The sequence below is a fragment of the Dicentrarchus labrax genome, unplaced genomic scaffold (genome assembly GCF_905237075.1).
Source record: "Dicentrarchus labrax unplaced genomic scaffold, dlabrax2021, whole genome shotgun sequence".
In the NCBI taxonomy this organism is placed as follows: domain Eukaryota; kingdom Metazoa; phylum Chordata; class Actinopteri; family Moronidae; genus Dicentrarchus; species Dicentrarchus labrax.
In genome coordinates, this window is record NW_026136718.1 from 6,065,183 (window position 1) to 6,091,135 (window position 25,953).

General features: G+C 40.0%; 3 protein-coding genes and 1 long non-coding RNA gene across 6 annotated transcripts in view; 2 read left to right on the plus strand and 2 right to left on the minus strand.

The window, feature by feature from the left end:
- The window catches only part of zmat3 (zinc finger, matrin-type 3), a 17,133-nt gene extending 11,015 nt beyond the window's left edge, over positions 1–6,118 (plus strand). The window contains exon 6 of the mRNA XM_051376106.1: positions 1–6,118. This exon is cut by the window's left edge and continues 383 nt beyond it. The gene's annotated coding sequence lies outside the window, so the exon portion shown is untranslated.
- Positions 6,119–9,859: 3,741 nt separating this feature from the next.
- Positions 9,860–16,183, minus strand: LOC127349981 (E3 ubiquitin-protein ligase RNF14-like). The gene is made up of 7 exons (XM_051376102.1): positions 15,766–16,183; positions 15,017–15,147; positions 13,904–14,872; positions 13,117–13,195; positions 12,662–12,877; positions 11,407–11,579; positions 9,860–11,247 (listed from the first exon to the last, which is right to left on the minus strand). The coding sequence occupies exons 1-7, from the start codon at positions 15,917–15,919 to the stop codon at positions 11,104–11,106; spliced, it is 1,866 nt and encodes a 621-aa protein (XP_051232062.1). The 5' UTR covers positions 15,920–16,183; the 3' UTR covers positions 9,860–11,103.
- Positions 12,793–13,231, plus strand: LOC127349984 (uncharacterized). The gene is made up of 2 exons (XR_007880506.1): positions 12,793–12,933; positions 13,085–13,231. It is a non-coding gene; the product is annotated as an uncharacterized LOC127349984 (long non-coding RNA).
- A 1,557-nt stretch (positions 16,184–17,740) lies between the features above and the next one.
- Positions 17,741–25,053, minus strand: ankmy1 (ankyrin repeat and MYND domain containing 1). Of its 3 annotated transcripts, none has more exons than XM_051376101.1 (20): positions 24,742–25,053; positions 24,261–24,407; positions 23,982–24,176; positions 23,516–23,560; positions 23,203–23,441; positions 22,834–23,050; positions 22,462–22,623; positions 22,205–22,350; positions 21,460–22,021; positions 21,184–21,368; positions 20,913–21,084; positions 20,590–20,730; positions 20,395–20,502; positions 20,178–20,285; positions 19,967–20,089; positions 19,534–19,635; positions 19,212–19,344; positions 19,013–19,076; positions 18,763–18,917; positions 17,741–18,476 (listed from the first exon to the last, which is right to left on the minus strand). In XM_051376101.1, exons 1-20 carry the CDS (start codon positions 24,874–24,876, stop codon positions 18,274–18,276), a joined length of 3,342 nt encoding a protein of 1,113 aa, XP_051232061.1. In that variant the 5' UTR covers positions 24,877–25,053; the 3' UTR covers positions 17,741–18,273. The 3 variants fall into 3 exon arrangements, with proteins under 3 accessions (XP_051232061.1, XP_051232060.1, XP_051232059.1); XM_051376100.1 differs by having other exon boundaries at positions 21,184–21,365; positions 24,675–25,053; XM_051376099.1 differs by having other exon boundaries at positions 24,675–25,053.
- Positions 25,054–25,953: the final 900 nt, after the last annotated feature.

Here is a 25,953-nt window from a genome sequence, read left to right on the forward strand (position 1 = left end):
TTGATACATGGATCAAACACTTAAATCCTCATATTTGACATAATGCTGTACCATATGAAGCTATAATTGGATTTGATGGATTTATTTGAGCTGGGTATTACTCTTGAAATTCAGTCTGTATAATGAAGCATGCTGCAACATGTATGCAAAGAACAGGAGCCATGCATTTGAGGAAATAGTATATTTTTGACGTACAAGTCTTGAGACATAAAAACAGTCTGTTTTATGCTCTGAATCAGAAGTTTTTGATCCACCTCCTTTTTTTATACTGTTTCTGATCCACTTTCCTCCAAGGCTCTGAGTGGGTTGCATTCTGACTCAGGATACAGGTAAATGGAAATGAATTGCAAGAAAATCTTGAGCTTGTTTGGGCTACGGGGAGAAGACTAGTGATGCACAGAGAGCCAACGTGACAGGAGAGGAAGCATAGGAACAGTTGGAAAAGACTGGGACGTGCAGAGGGTTCAAGCATTAAGAGAGAATCCAAAATGTAGAAAACAGAGAGAAGCTGGGTTGAGGAAGGAGACACGCATAGAGGTCAGAACAAGTCTCATCTTTGGGAAAACAATCATGACTGAGGGCAAAGTTTTAGTTTGAGACTTGTTTTTTTTAATTCTTGTGTGTGGATCAGCCCTACAGGTATTTTATACTGGTCCAACAGCAGGGACTACAGAGCCGCATGGGGCACAAAAGAGCAAATTCAACATCTTTATAATCTAACACAGGTATTAAAATCCAAAGCACTATTTGCTAATTTAAAAAAAACAAAGCACAATGAACAACATCATGTGGAAAGAAACAGTGTTACATGAATCTGTTAGCCTTAGCTGACCTCTTAGCGGTCCTTTGGTGTGTATCGGGCTGCAGGCTACACCATGGCTAGCCTTGTTTGTGCCTTTAGTGTGAATTAGGCTAAAGAGTAAGCTTTGGCTATAGCCATCTTGGAAATATAGTGGAAACCAATCTACAGTATTGATTGGGTTTTTCTATATTCTGTCATCTCTCTTCTTGTATTAAATCCACACAAATATTATGTAAATATTCTCAAATGACATTGTAGATATAGATATAGTATAATATACATGCATACTATTGATCCTTTGGTTAATGTTAGCCTAGCATATATTGTAAATACTCGTAATCTATTTAATAATGATCAGGAATCTTGTACAAAGTGTGCACTGACTGAATGTCTACCCATCAGCACTGTATATTTGTGTGTGGATTTTACTGTAGACCCTCCACACCACTTTGGGTGATGCCCTCGTTCATTGGTAGAGTAACTCTGGTACCATCCGTCTGTGGTTAAAGGCTGATAGTCATCATTTTGACCTTGCTGGACGACCACGTGCTTCTTCTGAGGCGCGGTATAAGCTGAAACTTTGTCTTGGCAATACAGCCAGACTGTGAGGAAGAAATGTACAAACACATTGGAAAAGTCATAATGATGCGTGCAGCCGAAAGCATTTAACTCCAAACTTCTAATTAGTTTTGCAAATGGCAAATGAACATGTGCAGAGCTTGTGGATGTTTTTGGTTGTAAGACATATCATTTAATTCTCCCACTCACTCTTGATTCCTAGAGGGGGGCATAAGCAGGTTTTACTGCAGTGTGAAACAGCTGCAGAGGAGTGACATGGATTTTGTCTGGATTTGCAGACAGATTTTTATTGTTGTTATTGTTTTTACCCTGTGTGACCCAGGTCCAGCTGTTTTTCAGTCTTTAGCCCATCCTGAAAAGATCAGTTATGTAATTGGAATCAAATCTGATTTTCTGTTTCTGTTTATTTGATTTTCTGATCCAGTTCAGTTGCTCAGCTGAACACACTGCAGTCACATGGCATTTGGAGTTACACAGTCACACTTGAAATGACATAGAAGTGTGTATTGTGCCTTTAATGTTGTTTATGATCTTCATTACATTCAGAAGACAATGACAGGGTCATAAAATCTAAATTGTTATTGTTTGAAACACAAAACTTGTCTTTTTTATTTGCAGATTGTTTCCTTTAAACAGGAAAAATGATCATATTTATGCCTCAAAAAACATTTTATGTAGCAGCTGAAAGGATTTTCCATCTAGATTTTCAGATGTCAACATGTTTCAGCTATACAGTACACACTAATTGAATGCATCTGTAGTTCAAAAGAGGAGAAGAACCTTCCTCCTTTCACTTTAAATTGGCTTTTCCAGCTTCTCCTGCAGAGCGGCCGTGCACACACACGTGCACGCACACTCCCACATAATTCAATCAGTCAAAGGCCTGATCGGGTCACGTAATTAGATGTGTTATAAAGTGAAATGAAAGCAGCATCCTGGCTTTCTCTCTGGTTGGGTTGGTTTGCTGTGGGGAGAGGCAGCTGTTCACATCTTACATATGTCTCTAGAGCACAAACACACACACCTGATCACACACATGAGGACACTCAGGAGAAAAGCACTGTGAGGACAAAGTACTGTGGTGTTTAGGGATTTAAACATGTGAGAGAGAAACAGCCAGAGAGGGAGAGACAAACACAACATGGAGAACAAAATGGGAGGCTGTTTTTTATTAGCCCACTCTGCTATATGGTTTAATCAAAAAGGAACAAAGAGGAGCTGATGAAAGCAGAGCTGTAACCAAAGCTGTGGGTGAGACACAGGTAGTCAAGGAGTTCTTCACATTCGACGGAGTTGCAGTCTGTTAATAGCAATCCTCCTCCACCTAGAAATAACACGCTTTGTGTTACATGAAGGCATGGGTAGCATAACCTTTTATTATGTTGACAGGCTCCTGGATTCAGAATGAGAGTCACAGTCCAATGCAGCTACTTCACACCTTCAGAAAAATGCATGAAATAATAGACTGCAATGGAATGGAAGAAATGAGGAGATCATTGGAAAATCAGGCTGCTGGGAGGACAGTAGTCTGGAAGCCTTTTTTGTATTTGTTCTATGGTGTTTTTAGACTCCCTTAACCAGTTTTTCCCAACCTTTTTGGCTTGGGATCCCTTAAAATATGCCAATATCTACTTGAGACCCCTCGCCACAGGTTATGGCCTGTGTTGACCAAAGATTGTTTTTTTTTCTCTCGTCAGATTGACAAAATAGGCAACTGTCCTGGGGCCCCAAACCCCACAGGTCCCACAAGTCCCAGGTTCACAGCCTGGGATTACATTTTGTTACTGTACTGAAAATTTGTTAGGCAGTTTGTCCACACGGTTTTACGTTATTAGCTAATTTTGCGATGCTGTCTTGTAGAGGAACAGAAAAGTTTTAAGACCTTTTAAGACCTTAATTGTTTAAATTCAAAATTAACTGAGACATAGAAAACCCAGGGACAGTGGTCATTTTTTCTTTTAAGATTATCTTTTGGGGCATATTTATTGGACATGTATGAATGAAAAAGAAAACAGGAAATAAGGGAAGGGTAACAATTTAGCTACTGTGATGCTCGCCAGGTGGTATCTTTCCAGCATATCAGTACTGGTTTAGGAGCCTCTGGGCAAATAATGTAGCTACCGTGTACAGATTGCACTGTACTGGATGGGAACATGGAGGCGACAGGAAACATAGAGGGTTGGAGGTGGGGAACCCCGACGACAAATTCTTCCCCTAAAATGTGAGAAAATGTGCAAAAAACCATAACAAATATAATTTAGTGTGGCAGAGACTGTACTTTCTTCTCTGGTCATCTTGTGACCGCTCACACTACTCTTCCTCTTTTTTTCTTCCTCTTTTTGTGATGATATTATATATAATTATTGTATCAGTCAGGACACTCCAGGAGGCCACAATAGGATAAATATATATAAGATTACATTTAAAAGTGTTTATAATAATTAACATTTCACCCAAAACCTCTTTGTTCCTTTTGAAAGAATGCTGAAGGGAACAGCTCAAAAAGTGCCATCTTATGGTATTTTTACTTGATTCAAGAAAGTCTCAAAACCAGCAGGCTCTAATTGAAAATAAATTACATAGCCTGAAATAACATAGTAAACGCAATTTGTAGTTAATGGGCTAAAACACGCCAAACCACCGGTAAACTGCCTCTTTTCTACAGGACTATTTTTGGATGAATTTTGTTGCAGTGAAAAACAATTCTGCATCTAAAGATCTTCATTGGTTGCACAAATGTTTTAAGCAGTCCAAAGCCAATAAAATCAAGAAAACCACTGTGCTAAATAAAGGCATCTAGGTACAAACCGCCATTAACTGTTAAGAGGTTTAATATTTTGTAAATTGGCACTGTTATTTGCTCTGTTTTCACTGAAATGATTGGATTGCAAAAAAGTCAGTTTAGTTGTTGTTTGGTCTGATGATATGTTGAAATAGTTCAAATACCCAGGGCACTGTTTTTGTTTTGTTCTGTGTTTACTTGTTAGAGACTATAACGGTTGACAACTAAAATGTATTAATAATTATTAGTTCCACTGTTATTAATCAATGCTGTTTTCTGAATGCGGATGTGTTGCAGCACCATTATAAGTTGAACTTCAGTGCTTTGTTGTAAATGACCGAGAAGTGTTACATATTGCACCGTATAAATTGTATCTGGTTTATTTTGTGCATGAGTAAAAGTCATATTTAATAACTGTTGAGATATTTCTACTATTGAGAGAAAATAGGACAGTGAGGAAGCTGTTTGTTTTCTCTGAGGTTTATATGGCTGGTTGGTTGGAAATGTCTGTATGCTGTGCTGCATCTACAAAAGGGCATTGGGAAGAATCATGATTTTTTGCACTGAATATAAAAATACACTTGTGTTTATAAAGAAAATTATGCTACCATATGTTGTTTAGTTCAAGTGAAGACTTTGCTACCATTGTCATTATTTGCCTCTTGATAATTGATATCCTGATGTTTACAATGTGAGAATTTGAAGCTGTGTGGATGTGTATCATATTTGTAACTCTGCGTGTTTATCCACGTGTTGCACTGTTGGACTGATCAGACCAGGGTAGATGGGAAACACTGTGAGGTTAAGAAAAAAACACAATGTGACTAAAGATATTTATTCATTACTTCAATTAAATTTGACACCACTAGAATGATTTTGACAATCCAAAGAGATTATTATTTTTGAATTATTACAGTAGAGGTTTCATGGGTTCCCACATCAGTTGTCTGGTGTCTGCAGAAAATGTAATACACATTATTGGGTCATCACTTTTCTGTTTACCCAAAAGGCTTCTTCAGTCCAACTGTTGTGGTATTAGGTAACCATTCTCACCGGTAGTGCAGGAACATCCACTGTTAAAGTAAGTAATTGCAATCACGTCCCAATAACAATTAGAACCAAAGAAGCTTTTTGGATGACCAGTTAAATTGCAATTTGGGTCAAAATGTTTATTTGTTTTATAGCTGGATTTGTAAAGTAGCATGTGTTAAAAGCACAGTATCAGATTTTGGGAAATTTGCTTTTTAAGTTGAGAGTTAGATGTAAAGATTGATATCATGTCTGTGGAGCTAGAGCCAGGAGGTTATTAACTTAGCTTAGCATAAAGACTGGAAACAGGGGGAAACAGCTAGCCTGACTCTGTCCAAAGTTTAGAAATCCAATCCTTTTAAGGCTTATTAATGTAATTAGTAAGATTTAAACATGCTGGTAGGCAGATTTTTTAATTTCGGAGAGAGCTAGGCCAGCTGTATCGCCTCCTGGTTCCAGCTCCAGAGATACAAGACTAATATCAACCTTTGCATTTAACTCTCGGCTGGAAATACAAAAGGCATATTTTAGCATGCATCTACTGTGTGTGCCTGTCCATTTCAACTCAATCAAAACATATAGGATAGGTTGCCTCACATAAAAAAGCCCATGTATTCTGGTCTTCAGAGTGAGTCAGTCTTACACACTGACAGAATTCAGGACCCCTCACCTCCATCTACTGTCAGGGGCCCCAAACCTCCTAGCAGCAGCCCTGTAGGACAGTATATACTCCTGTACTCTCTGTGAAAACCTCAGCACACTTTCAGTGCCTCTGAACATTGTTGCCAATATACCACTGACTGACTGAATGGATGCCTGGATGATTGATACACTGATTACTGAGGCTGTTTGTGTGTGTGTGTGTGTGTGTGTGTGTGTGTGTTTTCTGACAGATGAATAAACGTGCAGATGATATTAATAACCAAGCTGAGTTGATGATTATTGCAATGAATGTGTGCCTCGTGTGTTTTCTTCCGCGGCTCAGCTCGTAACCGCTCCGGGGGAAATAACCGTTCTGTTAGCGGATGCTGTTATTGGCTCTCAGGGAGAAGACGCCCTACATAGCCCAGTTTCCACTGCACTGATAGCCAGGCTTTACTCGTTATTCTTGAAATTACTTCTGCCAAGAAAGCTGTTCTCGTGCCCCTGGCTGTTTGTTTGTTTGCCTGTCAGCAGGATATCTCACACACCTTATGAACAGATTGCCTGAAATGTGGTGTACTGGCCTCAGGTTTAAGTTAGTTTTTGGTAAGGATCCACAAACTTGGATTTCTGCCATTGAATGATTGTTTTTTTAGATGCTTTAATTGGGCCTGTACTCACCAGGATAGAGCACTAGCACATTAAATGGCTGTCCAGCTTCCTTATTACTCAGTGCTGCCACTTTTTAATGAACGTATGTAGGTACTAATTGGGTAGTTATTGTAAGTGTTGGGCAAAATAGGTCAATTTTAAACCAGCAATACGAGGAGACAACTGTCTGCAGCTGCTGTTAGAGGAACATGTTCAGTCACAAAGCTGCTGGATAAAAGATTAGATTTATGCTCTCATCTTCAAATTCCTCTCTTCATAAATGCTCCATTATCAGAGGGTACCTTAAACAAATAGTCACGCACATGAATTACTATTAATACTTAATATCACTTGGAATCTGTGCAGCTTGATATTAATAACTCGTATGCATAATTCCTGCCCTTAATTGCTGCAGGTGCATTAGTGATGGTTTAGAATACAGCACCTGTTTAATTCAGTTTTAAGCCCCGAATGAAACGAAGCAAATAAACAGGCCGCGGTTGTTGTTTTCTTTATACTAAATGTTTAGCTGCGTAGCACCAGCTCATAATTGTGCATCCGTCATTGTGGCCCAGAAAGACTCAAACAGACAGTTCAAGCAGATGACTGACAGTTGTCTCCTTCGCTCAGACATCAATAATGAACCCTTCCTATAGAGCAGATTAAACGAACATACCAGCACACTGGTTCTCAATCGATCTGAGTTGTTAACTGGAAAAATGTGGCAGCTCTTTTATTCTTAAACTATTCAATAAAATTAGTTTCTGAACAAATATATGGCCAGAAATGGGCCATGCAATTGCTCATACATTATTTTAGAGTAAATGTATGAGAAAGAAAGGAAGAAGAGAAAACCTTTACATAAAGTTTATGTAGCATAATCACTGAGACATTTACTGATATTCCTTTTCTGTTCTATTCTGACCTTTCAGAGTAAGGAAAGTGCAGATGTCACTAATAACATTAACGAGGGCCAACATTCATAATACGACGAGTAGGACCCTCAAACAGCAAAATCTTTGTTCTTGCTGTTTTACCTTTATAGATACATATTAATAAACCACTCAACAACACAGAACATCTTCTATAAAAAAGGTCTATTACAGTAAGTGTCCCAGGGCTGTATGTGTGTTATTAGTCACACCTGTGTGTTTGCTGCAATGACATGTCAAAATGTTTGACACCTACCTCGGGCTCAATTGATTAACTGCAGATGTTTTCTTGAGTGAAATCTTGTAGTGAAAACTTCATAAATGTGTGCATCAAAAAATCCATTAGAGCACAATCACTGCTTCTGGGGGTTAATGCGCGCTGCGACTGAGGCCAAACGGCAATCAGTGGTTTCACTGCAGGTGTTTTACATTTGACAAATGACGAATTTTCATGTGGCCACAGGTATTGTTCCTGACCCATTTAGTTTAGTTTAGATGGAAAAGCCCTTTACAGGTGACAGGAGTGATGTCGGCGGATTGGTTGTGGTTTGCACACTAGTACATTTGAGCCATATAGTAAATATTTTATATATATTTTTAATCCCTGCAAGGCCCTGAGCACTATGGGTTGTCTTTGGTGCAACATTAAATTAAAACGAATCATGCTAGAATGCAGATACAATTTAAACCTGATTTTAAAAGGGATTTCTTCAGCCACAGAGCCCTGCGGGGCAGCGGAAATAAGTTGTGAACAACGTTGACATATTGCCTTTTAAGTTGATGTGGTGAACTCATTATGATAGCAGACAGTTAATTTACACATCCAGCGGTTATGGAGAAACATTAACATTCATTTAGAGTCGTGTTTCTGGTAACCTGATGAATTTAAGTCCACTCTCTTTTAGCTCTGATTTTGGTCTCCACCAATTCCTGAGGGAAATATCGGGCTCTTCAGCGGCCCCATGTTTGTCCCTCTCATGTATTAGCGTACATTGAGGTCACAGAGGTTAGACCCATTAGTTTCTCTAATAAGGTAATAAATGCTAACCCGCAATGTTTTAAAAACCAAGAGGGTCATTTAAAAACACTTACTGCTGCCCCGCCAGTAAATCAGAATCCCCAAAGACTCTTCTAACCATCTGGATGAAAAAATATTCAGTCCGCTGCACAATAAAAACATATTTTCCAAAGTTGCTGTTTCCTGTTCAGGTAGCCACTGGCAGGTTGCCATGTTTGATCTTTCTCTTTATTCGGAAACAGAGGATAATGCACGAGAGGCACACACTGGGGTTAGCTCTTTAGCAGCTAAACACTCCAGTGTGTTTACCAGTTTGGCAGTTTGGTACACTGGAGTTTTTGGAGCTTTTTCACAGAAAACAGAGGCCTGTTGTGGCTGAAAATGCAGCAACGAGAGCAGTGAGAGTGAAGTTGCAGGAGGACAGACAAACAATGAGCGGATTCAGGTGATAATTGTCAAATTCTCACACTGTTTTCACATTGTCATTTGATAGTTCTCTATTAAAGCCCCTTTAAATCGGCTATTAACACATTTACAGAAAGCAAAAGGAGCTCTGTATTACATACTCACATTCTTTCTTTTAACCCCATTTTAACTTGTCAGTTCTGGTTTTGTTTAGTGGCCCCTTGTATTTTCTAATGGCGTTATAATTGCTGTGTTTTGGTTCCTTGATTCTTTTTTGTGTTTCTTTTATTTTCATCTACCTCACATGTAACAAACCAAACTTAACAACCACAAACACATGCCCATCCTCCCGGTTTCCAGTCCTCCAGGCTCTGCTAGAGGACTGTGGGCCAGAAAGCCAAACAGTTGTTTAGACATTTATGAGGAAGCGATGACCCCTGTGTGGAAACTGGAGTTTTCCTGGAAGAGATACACACACACACACACACACACACACACACACACACACAGAGAGAGAGAGAGAGATAGAGAGAGACAGCAATAGGGAGGTCCAGTATTTTTTGGCTTAATATAAAAGACAGCTGTAAATTCCCGATCACGTCTCAGACAGCCTGGGGACACACTACAGTGGTCTTGCACTGTTATGACAGAACAGTGGAGGAAAGGAAACGTTTCAAAAACAGGAAGTCAATCAGTGAGTATTCAAAACGCCCAGTAAGTACCTGCAGGGTTCCCTTTGAATGTGTATGAACTTTAAATAGAATTAGGGGCTGAATATGCATCTATAAAATGTTTAAACTTCTGCAAAGGATACAAACTGTGTATAATAAGTGATCCTTGGTGACTCAGATGACATTTGCTGATTGCCTCTGTGGTTACAGTCCCACTTGGAGTTTAGTTAAAATATTATACCTTTTCAATGTTACAGTGCACTTTTGTCTCATAGCTTTATATAACTCACAGCTCTCGTAGTCTACATCCCCATTTAGTCGCAGGACAGACACCAGTGGACTGGGAGGCTGCTGAGGTCTTACTGGACTCGTTAATTGCACTTTATATTTATGGTAACCTCTGGCACAGTGCAATACATCTCTCAACTCTATTTTCACTTATAACTTATATCATTACATTCATTTTGCACACCGTGTCTGCACACTTGTATGCCTGCACATGCTTTAAAGGGCATACGTTTGTGCTTTTATGTTAATACTTGTGTTCAACATTATAGTGGTGATGGTATTGCACAGCTAAGACTCTTGTAGAACAATTCAATAAATGCTAAATATGCCAAATATAAAGTAAACAACAACATGAAGTTAAAAGGGTTTAAAGAGCGACTCCCTGGGTACCGGGGCTGCCGCACTTAGTCACTAAATCAACAAAACTGCAACAATTTTGATACTCAATTTATTTTTTAAGTTTTAAGCAACGTTTTACTGGCTTCGCCCTCTCAAATGTGGATATTTGCTTGTTTTCTTGTTTTCAAACCAGAATACGTTTGGGTTATAGACTGCTGTTATGGAGAAAACAAGACATTTGAAGACGTCACCACAGTCTCTAGGAATTTGTGACGGGCATTTGTTACTATTTGCTGCATTTATAGACCAAATGAATAATCAATTAATCAAAGAAACAACTGGTATCAGCTGCAAACTGACTAAGAACCCTAATCATTAGTGAGACTTGATTTGGTTTAAAAAAGGTCCACTGAGCGGTTTTCTTTCATAGATTATTCTTGTTTGCATCCAAAGCTGCAAACAAGAATAATGTCACATAACAGTTTTCACTAATGCACTAATGTTTGATTATTAAATACTGGAAGATAAAGCATGTTTACATGTCTTGATAGAACCAAAAGGGATTTCATATAAGTTAACTTGAGTGCGCCCAAGCTGTTTTATTATTATTATTGTTATTTAGCGCCCTCTACTGGTCATGACACAATATGACACATGCTGTGATTTTGTGAATGACAATCAGAGATATTAAAAGGGAGATATTATGTTTTTCATTATTCATATTTATAACATTGCAATGTCGGATGTTGATATTAAATGAGGCCAAAAGTCTCAAATAACGAGGTAAATGTATGTAAAAGAAATGATTCAAACAGTGTTGAGATGATAACAGTTTGAAAACTGGCTTTTTCTGTATGTTTTTCAAGTGTCTGTTAAAAGTGCACTTTAAAATCAAACAGATCTGAACACATGATCCCTCCACGGCCGGTGGCCAGTGTCTGCCGGTGTCATAAGTAGCTGAAGGCCTAGGTCTGGTTGTATTGATATAGAGAGCAGGCATTGTCCTGGAAGTGTGCTAATGGATTAGGGTATGAGAGTCTGGCGAGGCAGACCCAGCAGAACAGCCGTCTACACCGAGAGCACGTCATCTTGTTGCACCCGCTGTCCTTCTACAACACAAAGAAAGACAACAACGTATGTATCAGCAAAGACACAGTGGTCTAAACAGTCTGAAAAACAACAGACGTGCAATGTTCTGTCATAATAAAAATGTGTCTGTGCTCATGAGTTAATGTCTATGTGTGAAATAAGTGGTAATAAATAAATACCTGGATTCTGCAGAAGCAGTGAGGACAGCTCTTGCTATTAAAGGCTATCCAGTCCTCACTCAGACACGCCTCCACAGTGACCTGCAATATCTCGCGGCCGTATCGGCTCTCCAGGAGGTGCTGCCTCTGCTTACTGCCACTGGCATAGTCGTCCCACAGAGCCCTGATCCCCTCTGAGACACACACACACACACAACACAGAGCTCTGCTTCAGATACACATCATCTGCAACCACACAAACCAAATGCTGCTTCTATGATAACCGGTTATCTTTATCAACTGTCGACCAGTCAGCTCATCTGCTTCCACTAAGACAGGTTCCTCTGACCACTGCTTTATAGAAATATTTTAATGTTGTAGAATAATATTTTTTTTTCCTAAGAAATTAAAATAGTCTATTAATTTAAAAGATTAATTGATTCTATAACTCTTAATTTATGACTGCTGAATATTTGTAGCTGATCATAAAATAATAATTTCCTGCTACATCATGTTGTTTCAGAGGTTTATCCTCACTGGAAAGGAAAAGCTGAATAGTTGTGCATTTTAAACATAGAAATTGTGATTTAAAATCACTGTCTATTAGCATAAAACATAACTTCCGCTTTCTATCTATATCCAATAATTGATAACTCTGGCTTTTTTTCATCTAATTTCACAGATTTACAGAGTATTAAAAAGTGTTAAAGTGCCATATTTAATACTCAACATGTACCAAGTCAAAGTTCAGACATAGAAGCATCTTTTAAATATGAAAAAAAAGTTCTTGTAAGTGGGGCTATTAGCTAACACAACTATGTATAATATTCTTAAAACTGCCAATTACTGTCTTCATTAATCTGTCTAGTATATAAAATAAGTAACTCCAACATGACATCTTCAAATTATTGATTTGTACGACCAATTCAACAATTAAAGCCCTAAAAATATTAAACTTAAGATCACAAAAGACAAAGAAAATCAACTGGAAGTTGTAACTAGTGGATGATGAGCCTTTTTGCTTGAAATATTATCTGATGATGATTAATAAAATATCAAAATAGTTTAACTTTCTGTTGATCGACTAATCGTTTAAGATAATATAAATGGTGTGGTGATAATAGAGGGGAAATATGCTTCTTACAGCAGCTCAATGTACTATTATTGTCAATAATTATTACTAATATGAATTCATTCATCATTTCATTTAGTTTAGGTGTAAAATATTCACATGACATTGAATGTACTTCTATATTGTTCCTTTCCACACATGTACCTTGTGACTGTGGCAGGTCTACATTGGCTTGCTGTGCGTCTTTGTCTGTCCGCTTTATAATGTTCTTCTTTCTTTCCTGACAGTCGTCCTTTCCATGATAAGTCTTTTTGCAGATGACACAGAAGGCGAAGCCGCACTCAGAGCACATTGCTGCATTGCTGGACTTGTCCTGGATGACGGCCGAAGCACAGGAACGCCGAGGACAGTACGTCACATCTGAGAGGAGGGGAGAAAAGAAGAGACATGAGCAGAGGCTCTTCAATGATCCCAATGTAAAATTAAATGTTGAAGTTGCTAAAAATTTTCTTTCTGTTTATTTGTGTTAGTCTTGTTTTCACAATTGGCTTGAGAATTTCCACAGAGAAACTGCTATATTCTTATCCCTTGTTATTCTGAATGTATAAAGGCTTTGAATACATTCAGTTTTACAGAAATATGCTGTAAGGGAAACACACCAGGCATGCAGTCCAGAGTATTCTGCAGCAGGAGACGATCATAGCGGCTGAACAGCTCCTCCCCGACCAGACTCTTCACCTGACATATACAAATAAAAAAAACATAAAACACAAATGTGTCAGTTACTCTAAATTAAAATGCAAGAGATTTATTTTTCCAATAAACAGCAGTGTGTTTTATTGAGCTGTAGATATCAGTATATCAGCAGATATTATCTTATTGCAGATACACTGGTATTTTTGTTTTATTTTTAAAAAAAAAAAAAATATATAAATATAAAAAAAAAAAAAAAATATATATATATAATCTAAATATAAATAACAAGAAATGTCAGAAATGCCAAATATGAGCAGTCAGAAATTACAGAAAGTATCACCATTACATAGTTTGTCCAATAGAGATCAATTTCTTTGACACAAATTGCAGAATGTCCCACTCAATACACATCATGGCATATTAAGTACTATAACCTTTTGATACTTCAAGCATATTTAAGTAATATTTCTGTACTTTTATTTAAGTCAAATTTTGAATGCAGGTCTTTTACTTAGATGGATTTTTAAATTGTAGCACTGCTACTTTTACATAAAGACCCCTCCAATCAAAAATGTCACAGTTGGATGTTTGAATTTGACACTAGAAGAGATGTTTTCACATTAATCTGCTAAAGGGGAAAGTTTTTCGGTGTACCAGTTCAGAAGTGAGTCCTGGTCCAGGGTTGGGGTTAGAAAGAGAGAAAGAAGCTGCAGTTGGCAGAGAGAGTAGACGGACAGGTCGGGACTGTACCTGTGCAGGTGTAGGAGTGGCAGTGCATTCTGCCTGAGGACAGGTCACACCCCGGACGCTCCCCTCTGTAATCTGGAGTTTACAGAGCTGGGCGAGACAGGCCTGGCAGAAGATGTGGCCACACTCAGGCAACTGCACACAGTCCGAACCGAGCCAGCCCACAAAACAAACACCACAGTCAAACACTGTGGTGGCAAACTGTTTCTGTTGCTGCGCCGCGTCATAGATCAAGAGCTGGGACAGGAGAGTTTGTGACGGGGTTAGGCAGAGACCGGAGAGGGTTTGAGGGGATTCTCTCTGGTGGATTGGCAGAGAAGCAGCTCCTTGTTCGCTCTCATCTAGCGGGTCTGAGGAGCTGGAGGGAAGCGATGATGAGCCTGAAACACTTTCACCTTCATTTGATGGATCAGACTGAGCAAACTGAAGAGGCTCTGAAGACGGCTCATTCTGGTAGTCAGCCTCTAACTCTGAGGTTTGGAGGGTCTGTTCAGCCTCCCTCACGTCTGAGGCTTGTGATATTTGGTTAGAATCGTTTGAGGTCTTCAGATAATCCGCATTAGGCCCTGAGTTTGGACCATCCAGGGTGACTTCACTGTGGTGGGAGGTTATATTATTTTGAGGAGGCTTGCAGGAATCTAACGCCACAGCTCCCTGAGAGTCTGTGCTGCTCAGTGTGGGATGCTCAACTTCCAGGGATGATGCAGAGAGGTCCGGTTCACGTGGATCTGAGACATTAATACTTTGGTTATCTGTGGGTCCTGCCTCTGGAGTGTGTTTAGTATTCTTTGGATCTAATGAGTCCTGGCTATTGTCCTGTTTGCTGTGTTCATCAGAGGGGAGCTCCAGCAGGGTAGGGATGTCTAAGAACCTGAGGGCATCTTCTTTAAGAAACTGAACCCAGGTGAAGAGCACCACAGCGCCTCCGGTGGCCTGGTAGAGATCAGCGAGCTGGGCTGCCAGTGCAGAAAGCTGCGGAAGGAGAGAGACTGATGTAATCTTTATTCACCCCTCTGCAACATGCATTCATCTCTCCCTCTGTTTGTGACACACACTGGCAGGTTGTAAATGTGACCAATAATGTTTTAATTAAGCCACATTGCCTCTAATGATTACCTGTGTCTGTGTCAGCCAGCTGCAGGTGAGGGTGAAGGAGGGAGGGGAGGAGGATGGGTAGTCCTCGGGGAGTTCAAAGGTCAGACACAGAGGAGGGAGGAATGATATCTCATACTGCCTCAGCGTTTCACCTTTGGGAGAAGAACAATAAGATAACAAGACCAAAGCAAATAAACAAGAAACATTCCTGGTTTCTACATGCTGAATATAAAATCAGTTCAAATTATTTAATTTCAACATTATATTGTATTATAAATTCTTTACACAATGTGTTTCATTTAGTTTTACTAAATATTATTAGTATTGTGTAAAATATATAAGTATAAATAACTAATATTAGTCATAATAAAGCATATTTTGTACAGTTACAGGGCCTTAACATGCTGCGTTGAGCTAGTTACTCAAAAAAAAGTAAGTAAAAATAGTATTATTTTACTTATATCACCCTCCTAGTTATATAACTTCTGCTCCTCTCCACTAAATTGGTAATTGTGCACCTTCCCCCAAATTTCAGACTCTGTTGGTTAAAATCAAAGTAATGGGAATATTTCCATCTTCCAATTCCTCCACAATTACAAAAATGAATCCAAGGATGTGATTGGATTTCAAATTAGTAGGGGGGTGCCAACAAAAGTATGGTTGTAATAAATTATTCTTTTGGGGGACGGGACTGTAATATTATTACTGAAATGTACCAGTAATTAGTTACATAATAGTGTCAATAACCACATAGTATCTCTGTTATTCACCTTCTTTCAGAACCACAGTGAAGTCTGCAGGCAGCTCAACAGACACTCGGATTTCTCCGGCACACTTCGACTCATCTCGGACGAACTCCTCCGAACCGAAGATACTATGGAGGGCGAGCAGCTCGTCTTCCTGCTCCTCCTTATCCGCGTTCATTCCTCCGGCCGCAAACACTGGAACAACAACTTCACTTCCTCCCAGCTTCTTCCTGACTCTGCTTCTACTCTGCTAGTTACTTTAAAAAAAAAAAGTTGAATTAGTTTGTTTCCTGCTGGAGTTTAATTTCGTTCATGCGTCCAGGGATTGCTCGTTCAATCTCCGCTGTTCTCTGGCAGTCTGTCCGGTCTGTTCCCCGGTCTGTGCCTCGGTCTGTGTCCCGGTCTGTGCACCGGTCTGTGGTTGCCCTCTGTTGACTCATCTGTGTATGATGCAAGGCTCAGGGCTCCGCAGCAACGTCAGCTCTGCTATTATTATGCCAAACAGCTCGTTTTGATACATTACTGTAAATGGCACATGACCAATTTATGTGCCATTTACAGTGAAACACACCTTTCTTTAATAATAATAACCAGTTTATATATAGGTAATGGTTTTATGTGAAGATCTGGGTGATACATACACACAAACATAACACATTTGATTGAGTTGTATGTAAAAGCACTGTACTCCCACTGCCAAGGTACAAAGTACACAATAGATGAGTGCCATATAATAAACAGTGGTTGGATGTAACATTTACTTACGTACAGTTTTGAGGAACTTAACTTGTGTGTATTATACATTTATTTGACAGTAGTTACATTTATGATTAAGATATTACATATAAAAACATACAATAATCTTATAAAGTGCAAGATTAAACCATTTATCCCTCTAATCTTCTCATTATGATCCAACATTACACAGAACTGTGTCCCATTAATCACCTTACGACCCCTCAGATTTATTTATGTCCCTTTGGAAGGGCCCGGACCCCTAGGTTGGGAACCGCTGGACTAAAATATCAGTATAATAACAGTATGTAAAGAAGCTCAAACTCACTCCACCTTCACCAACGGTAAGATGCTGCTTGCACATTGTTGCATCAGTATTACTGATATAATAATGTCATAATATATCAGTAACCTTAATTTATAATACTTCTGTGCTTTTACATAAATCATATTTTTAATTCAGGACTTTGTTGTACTGGGTTCTTCTTCCAGCACCACAGTTTCCCTCATTCAGGCAAACACAAGCTTCGTGTTTGTCACTTCATTCGTGCTAAAAGAATTAAACCCTGTTTATAGTCCCACATTGTTTATTACATACCAGATTAAGTAATATAATCCACTGTTTCTTTCCTGGAACGTTTTATATGATGCAAGTGTAAAGTTTGTCCTGATGATGGTGCTACAGGAAAGGCCACTACAGTACAGCTGTTACAGCTGACCGTGTCAAGAAAGCTCATAGTGACAAAAATGGAAATGACTCATTCTTTGTGGGTTAAAGAAAGTGTTCAGTACATTGGATTTTTATATTTGTTGTGTCCGAGTGATTGTGGAGCTATAAAACATTCACAGGGTCATATAAAGGCATTATGAGTCAACCTCTTAGTACCATAATCATCCACAGCAAATGTCATTGTAATCTAGCCAGTAGTTAGCAAATAAAGGCACTTTACAACACATGTCATCATATTACCAACAGTCACACCTCACTTATATTTATAAAGCTTGATTCAGTGAAGGTGAGTCGATGTGTAAGTAGTTTTAACATCAGCTGTAAAGTCCAATCTTGACTTTCTCAAAGGCTCACTTACAAACTTTATCTGGAGCTTTCACCCACAGCTCAAGGTGTTCATCAGCGATTAGAGTTTGCTGCTTTTGGAGTTAGTTGTCTTCACACGAATGTTTGTAAAACCAAGATGCCAACTGAGACGACTCCAGTTGCTGATGAAGACCTTGAGATGCAGTTAAAAACATTCGTAAGAGTAAGTGAGTTGAGATTTATTTATTTTTCAAGGATTCATTTCAAGGTTATTTTATTGTCATTTACAACACAGGATTGCATAATGAAATTTAGATATAGTTCCACTTTATGCTACTAAAAAAAATAAAATTGATTAATTATTACATCATATTTTTCGTTCTCAAGGTCAAGCTGGAAGTTGCTCTGGAAAAGTGGAACTTAATATATTCTTTTGTCACACTTTTAACTTCCTTCATTCAAAAACATCTGGATTCATTCAGTAAAAGCAGCCATTCAGTGTTTTGCAATATTTCTGTGGCGACAGCAGACAGGGACATTATTACACTATTATTACAACAGATTACAAACCTACAAGTATAAACATGGCAAAGAAAAATGATTATGGCACAAAATATTGTCATCACCATGAAGCCAAATATATAAAGTTAAGAGTCAGAATCAGAGAAAGCAGTGATAAAGCAACAGAAGTGCTTTGTGGTATTATGTAGATAAAAGTTGTATTTCATCTGTTAATTAAGTGTGTGAAATGTTAGTGTCCATCAGTTGCAGCTGTAGTTTTCCTTCAGGTTCACTTGGCTCTCCAAGACCTTCTGTGCCATGCTCAAGGGCTCTGGGGCTCTTTTGGATTTCAACTTGACACTCAAGGGCCTGGGGACTGTTTTGGATTTCAACATGGCAGTCAAGGGCCTGGGGGCTCTTTGGGATTTAAACACAACACTCTTCTGGATGCCATCAGCAGAGGCTGGATTGAGAGACACAGATAGACAAATATTTACATGTTCTGTTCATCCAAGAGATAAAAACCAGATTAGTTTATCCCAGATATTGTACATCATTCATTTCTGTCCAAAGCGTAACTTTATCCTACAGATATCAAAGATTCAAAACACTATGACATAGTTACACATGGGCATTTTATTAAAAGCTTATTTAGTGATATTTCTCGTCTGAGCTTCGGTGCTCATGGATTAGGGTTTTGGCGCTGGCGTTGTTTGGGAGTTTGTGGGGAGAGAGTCAGTGATTCCCACCTGACGCCCGGATACACTCGTCCTTGTGTCTTTCATCCCATGCTTTCAGTTTGCAGATCCTGGAGCAGTAGAAGACCTTGTGGCAGCGGCTACAGGCGGTCAGCTTCACAGACACAGAGCGACCGCAGTGATAGCAGAACTTAAACACCGGTTTTCTGAGAAAAGATTCACACACACACAACAGTTGGTCCAGGAAATAGGAAAAAGAAAAGGAACAATATGCAGGTGCCTTACGTGAATGTGTGTGTACCTGTGTATTTCTTTTATAGGTGATAGATTTTCCGAGCCCTTGTGCACAAACCTCTCTGTGCTACCTGTTACATAAATAAAGTACACACTCATACACACACACTGATTTACAGCCATACTTAGAAACACAAAATAATAGTTTATGCATTCAAAAAGCACAAATTCATTGTATTGACTATTCAATGTGAGGTATTGTTCACCCTCTTGCTCCCTCTGGGCAACAGTCTGCCTCAGCAGATCTCCCATCATGCTCAGCAGCTGGCGCCGTGCTTTAAATGTTTCCCTTTCCCGCATGTTCAGAGCATGGAAGGGAGTGTTGGCAATACGCGAGTCCTACATAGTAACACAACATATAGACAGCGATTCAGATTAAATTATGCAGCAAAGAAATAGGTAATGAATGAATGCAAGTGTATCCGTATATCCTTACAATCTTTACAACAATATGATTTATTGCAAGGCTTTTGTATTTGACTGAATTCAACTGAAACGTGTAAAGTGTTTTCACAGTTGGTGTGTTACCTGATTGAAGGAGTGGTGTGCATAGTCGACTGCAGTTCCCTCAACATCACCCACCGTTACTGGCATCAAGATGTCGGCACCAGCCTTAGCTAACATGTCCAACTACATCAAAGAGACACACACACACACACACACACACACACACACACACACACACACACACACACACACAAATGCAACCTTACACTTTTAAATGAGTCAACAAACCAGCTGTTTTTATCATAATGAAGCAAGTGAACTTTAAGGTCTGTTGTATTTCTTGTGAGGTAAAAATGCTCTGTAAGTATGTAGGATCCCTAATAATCAATTATTTTTTCATTATCTGAGCACAGCTACAGTGTACCTTTAAGATGAACACCTATATGTCTATTATAGGTATATTTCAATCTACATATATGGCTATTTGTCTGTGTTTGTGTGCTTGTGTGTGTACCAGCTTAGCTCTGTTGCCACCCAAGTGGTAGTTGATGTTGGCGAGGGCACAGAGGGCGCTGCCCACCCTGCGGCCGAGTGGGATGTTGGGATTTGCACCTCCGTTCAACAGCTCCTCCACTGCCTGGGCAGGAAAAAGAAACAGGGTAAAGTGAGGTTTTGTAGAGGGGTGTGTAAGTGTGTGTGTGTGTGTGTGTGGGAAGGGGGGTTACCAGGTCATTCCCAGCCGCTATAGCGAGGGAAAGAGGCGAGTGTCCACTCCAGAGGAGGTCTGTGCTGGCTCTGTGGGAGAGCAGGAGGGCTACCACCTTACTGGCATTCTGCAAAAAAAAAAACCACATAAGTCATTTAAATTGACAACACTTGTGAAATGAAGTGACATTACTTTTTGAGAAGGTTTCATCAGTGGTGCTGTGTAGAGGTACTGACCCGGTAGTCACTGTCTCTCTGGCAGGCCACGTGCAGAGCTGTTTGGCCTCCTTCTTTGAGATGCGGGATCTTACTGGTGCTCAGAGATTCCTGGGCCTTCATGAAAATCTGTGGGGAAAAAAGAAGCTCAGACTAAAAATCTTTTCTTACAATTAGTAGTCATTTACATTGGAAAAGCTTAAAGGATAGACACACCTTATCTGGTTCATAGATCTCGTCCTGGTCGCATGCCTGTGCGTCTGGGTCAGTGACCGCGTGGAGCAGCAACTCTGTGATTCTGGGACCTGATGGACCGGGCAGTGCTGCAGCTACATGCAGGGGATACAGACCCTTCCTCTACAAAAAGGATGAGAGGTTGAGAGAAATTCTATAGTTTCTGGAAATGATGAACAAAAGGTTGTGAGAAGGAGAGATGGGTGTACATAATTCGTAATATAGATGCTCTCATTTTTTGTTTTCCATGTGTTTATGGATTTTTGTTTTTTTGTATTGAGACAATAAAATGAAATAATTCTTGCCTCGGGTGGAAGGGGAATGTCAGTGCGAGCTCCACACAGCAGCAGCCTCCTGACAGCCTCAGTGTCAGCCGCCATGATGGCTAAAAAGAGGACTGGCATGGGGACCCTGGATATGTTGGGGTCGGCTCCCCGCTCCAATAACAACTTCAGGGTGCTCAAACGAATACGGTGTCTGGTCAGAGAGGCACACAACACATCAAATGTATACAGAGATACACAAATATTATCAGAGCAGAACAATCAGCACAGGAAAAGAGAGGACAGAACTGACTCAGTCTTCATGGCAGCCATTTTGCGTACAGTCTCCTGTGTGTCGGAGCGCTGAGGAATCCCTGTGCGACTCAACGCTTCTGCTGAGCGATGCATCGCTTCCTCTGTGACCTGGATCTTGTAGCTGCTGACCGAGCAGGCAGAGTCAAAGGTTGGTTTTTGGGTCAGTTTTTTGTCTTTGACCTGCTGCAGACAGAGAGTTGAGTAGACAACAGTGAGTTCAAACAACTACCAACTTATCAAACCAATTATAGGACGGGATCTCTGTGCTTTATACCTGAACTCTTCCTGGTGCTTTAGCTCGACACTCCTTCCACTGCACGCTGCCCAGTGCGATGTGGCCGTCTAACACCTGAATGGAGCGCTCCACACCAGGTACGCCTTCACTTCCTCTCTCGTCTCTCTCCTTTACATCCTCTTCATGAAGATTCCTTACTCTCTTCTCTACATCCTCCTCAACCTCCTTCCTCACTTCCATATTCTCTTTGCTTGACTCCATTTCTCTTTTCTCACCAAGCACATCTTCCTCTTTCTTTTCCTTCCCTTTTACCTCACTTTCTCCATTTTCACATGTTTCATCACATCTGCTCTCTATCTCTCTTTCTTCCCTCCTGCTTCTTTCTTCTCTCACTCCAACTTGCCCCTCTCTCTCTGTCTCTTTGCAATCTCTTTCCTCTCCGTCTCCTTCTCTCTCTTTTCCCTCCGCCTCCTGTAGGTGTTCAGTGTCTGCAGGGGTCTCAGGCTCATTCAGGTCAGGCCAGCGCTCAGCGATGAGCTCACTGTCATTGGACACTTCAATGCTGTGATGGGAGATGTGCTCGTTTAGTTCTTCTGCTGTCCTACAAAATACAACAACAAATACAAAAGTCAAATTAATTCATTAGCTTGTTTTAGAGAGACAGAAACTGCTTTCGTCTCAATTGTTAATAGTGGTAAATATCAGCTGTGCGTAACAGGACACACGATATATACAGTTTCTGCTGAATAATATGTGAGAGAGGTGATATCAACTACACTCCTACTGGTCCAAGAGATGACTCTGGTTGGTCTGGCTGCTCAGGGTTGTATTAGCGGTCTGTGGTCTGTTGTTAAACCTGGGTGTGTCTGTAGTGAAGTCCACTTGGCTAATCTGAGGACTGTTCTCATTTGCAGATGGAGACCTTAAAACCTAATGACACATTACAGGACAAGTTGTTTTTCAGTCATCTGTAGAGCTATAGCGACAGATATAGAGGTGATGAAGAAACATAGATACAAACTACATTAGTTAGAATCCTACTTGAGTTTTGGCGGGTGGTTCAGTGAAAGTGGTGTGCAGAGACTGAAAAGGGTAGTAGAGGACATGACACACAGCCAGAGCAGACATGCCTTCACAATTCGTCTTGTCAATATCAGCACCCATATCCAACAACAGCTGGATCACATCATTATGGCAGTTTACCTGACACGTACAAGAAACAAAACACAACAGTCAGAGAGACAAATGTGAGTCTAAAAGCAAAGAATACACCTAAGAATCTTTTATTTCTATTTATTTTGTTGTATTTTTTGGTTGTAATTGTTGAATATCTGACTATAGTGCACGTTTTCAAAACCTAAAACAACTGAATCAATAAACAATGGGCAAAAAAAAAAAATTTGAATGTGTTACTGTGGCAGCAATCAGTGCAGTGTGTCCCTTTGAATCTGCTACATCAGGGTGGACCAAACCGGTCTGGAGGATCTGTGACACGGCCTGCAGTTCCCCTCGGGAGGCGTGCTGGATCAACAACTCTGAACTGACTTCCAAAGGCCCTTTAGGACCAAAACTTTCCCTGTTCAGAGAGAGAACAGCTGCCACATCCCAGCCCACATTTTCAGCCTGCAGTCTGAGACACACAAAACACAATAAAATAGAACACAAATACATTATTTCAGCCTGTACATGATGTGTATGTCTTTTTATTTAACTGAATAACTGGTGCCAGTAAAATGTGTTTTGGTACCAATTCTAAAACACTTTTTTCCATGTGTGTCTGACCTGTGTTTGTGTATGTGAGCCTGCATGCGGGCCTGTAAGGGGAGCGTGGAGAGTGGGTCTCGCTCATAGCCTCGGTGGAGATGAGTGTCCGGCTCCCACAGCTCGCCATAGAAGTGTTGATCCAACTCTCTTCTTCGGCCAGGGGGCAGCGGCAAGTGCTCGCCATCTGTTGAGTAACTCTCAATGCCGATGGGAAGGATAAAATTCTCATCTGACAGCAGTTCTCTGTCTGTATCCGCCTGAAGAGGATGGGGTATTAATTGATCTGTGTTGAGTTAAATGCTCATATACTTGCTCATTAGCAGTACTTTACCTTAGAGTCTGTTCTGGCTTCTGTCTGTAGACCAATGGTGGGAAGCTGGTAAGGAGAAGAAGGGTGCAGATAGATATTTTAGTGACATAATTAACTAAATTTGTTTGCGTAAAAAACACATATTTAACTGGTGCAAAAAAAACTCTCCAAAGATTTAGATTCTACATAGTACAGCAATGTTTTGCTTATACTGTCCAGCAGGGGCGTTGGTTAGTATAAAGACCTGCTGACAAAATGTAGCTGTGAGAAAAATAAATGCTGCAATAATTTTGTGATTTATAGAGATTCTTTGGGGCAGTACTGTTAGGGGGTTTTACATATTCTTGGCTGGTTCAAACATTTTCACCCTGGGATCCAAACAATGTGTTTAAAAGACTAAAATATGAACATTTCAACCAAATATATGTATGAAAAGGAAGCCTGGCATAGCTATACACCTGTGGGTAAGACACTGGTGAGCATGTACCTGAGTCAGGGGATCTGTGGTGGCAGGTGGGTCCATGTAGGCAGCATATTCAGGAAACTTCTTCAGGCTGAAGCCCTCTTCTACAGAGGCACAGAGCTTCAGCAGACGCTCTCCGAGCCACAGACCCACATCCTTACGCCCATCAAGATAACTAACCACACCTGGACCAAACTTCTGGTCAGCATGGTACAAACCCTGAGAGGAGGGGTAAAAGTTAATTAATATTTAATGATGTTTGTAAATTAAAAAAACATATCAATATGCATCCATCCAGTTTACCTGAAAGGTGGCTCCGTCAGGGAATAGTTGTTGTCCGTATCCTTCCTTTCTGTTGAGATAGAACTTGCCAATGAACCTGTGTCCTGTGGGCCAGAAGTACAGTCCATCCCCATGCCTGTAGTCTTTGTAGAAAGAGCCCTCATAGCACTACTCAAAGGGGCAGACAGGGACATATAATTGTGACTTGCTTTAATTTTAGAAAACTGATAGACAATAAAAAAAAACCACATTATGTTTTATGTAAGAACTTTCTACCAAGGATTTTCTGTTTCTACCATAACAGAACAACCTCACTGTTATTGTCTGTTTTTCTTAAAATGAACCCAGCAAACAACTAACTAACTTAAACTGGAAAAAAAAAAAAGGGGGTATTAATTAGCATAAATTGCCTGCTTCATGTTCATTTCACATTACCTCTCCGTTACTCCACGTGTATTTTCCTTTGCCGTGTTTGAATCCGTTCACAAACTCTCCCTCATACCTGGACCCGTCGGGCCACTCCTGGACACCGAGTCCTCGTCGCCTCTCTTCGCCGACCTGAGCTCCTCTGTGGCCGTCGCTCTGTGCCCCTGCCCCCGGCTCCGCACCTCCTCGCCCCGGGTCTACCGCAACACATTTGCAGGTCGACAGCATTTTAAATGGCGCGTATCCCTTCGTAAAATGATTCACCTGAATCCATTTGAGTAACAACAACAGGTAGTTTAGAGTAAATCTATAAATTAACACTTTAAAGGAGAAAACTTCAGAAGTCAGATTTAAGGCTTGGCTGCCCTGTAAACGCCGGTTGCCATGACGACAGTCACACGCATGCGCAGACGACAAGACAAATGTAAACACTTTATGTCTCAGTGTATTCATTTTTGCTCAATTATTAAAGCGTAAAGTTTGTCTAATATCCCTTAAAGTAAACACATTTCTCAGTTATTAATCGTTCATCAAACATTTAAGTAAGGACTAATCCATGGGGAATTTATTCATGGGTTGATTTGTGGAGTATTAAAGGTTTTTAATACCCTTTTATTCATGATTTTGGGTTAAATATATCCAACGTCCTTCAAATCACCTGTGCTTGGTTACCATCAATTTTTAATTTGATTCAATTTACTTATTAAATTATTAAAGGTATTCAATTAGCCTACTTTTTTTTCCCCTCCTAAGAAATTAGGGGTTTTGAGATAGCTGCCTTGCCATTGACTTTATATACATTAAGAATTCAGCCTTCACTAAGGGACACAATTTTGTTTCAACAAATAGAACCAAATTTGTTAATAAAATCACAGACACAAATTAATTATATGCAATATGTGTTTATTTGGGGATCTCTGACAGAAACAAGGAAGCCCCCCCTCACAGAGTGAAGGAAGAATTTGATAATTACGTTTTTATTGTAGTGGAAAAATAAAATGAAAGTAGGTCATTGTCAGAGAGCAGGGCTATCCTTGTTAAGTATAAGTGTTCCTGTATAGAGGGTCAGTGAAGCAGGACGACCCTGTGAGTGTGCTCATATGTCACCTGACACTTTTTCCTGTAACTGACACAGCAAAAGTTGTTTTCAGCCAGACCACTGGTGGAGGATGACATCACATTAATCAATACAGCCTTTTTAGAGCTGTATTGAGCACTAATTATAACCCTAACCCTCCAATATGTCCTAATTCAGATAATTTCTGTTCATTCACACATTGAATTCAAC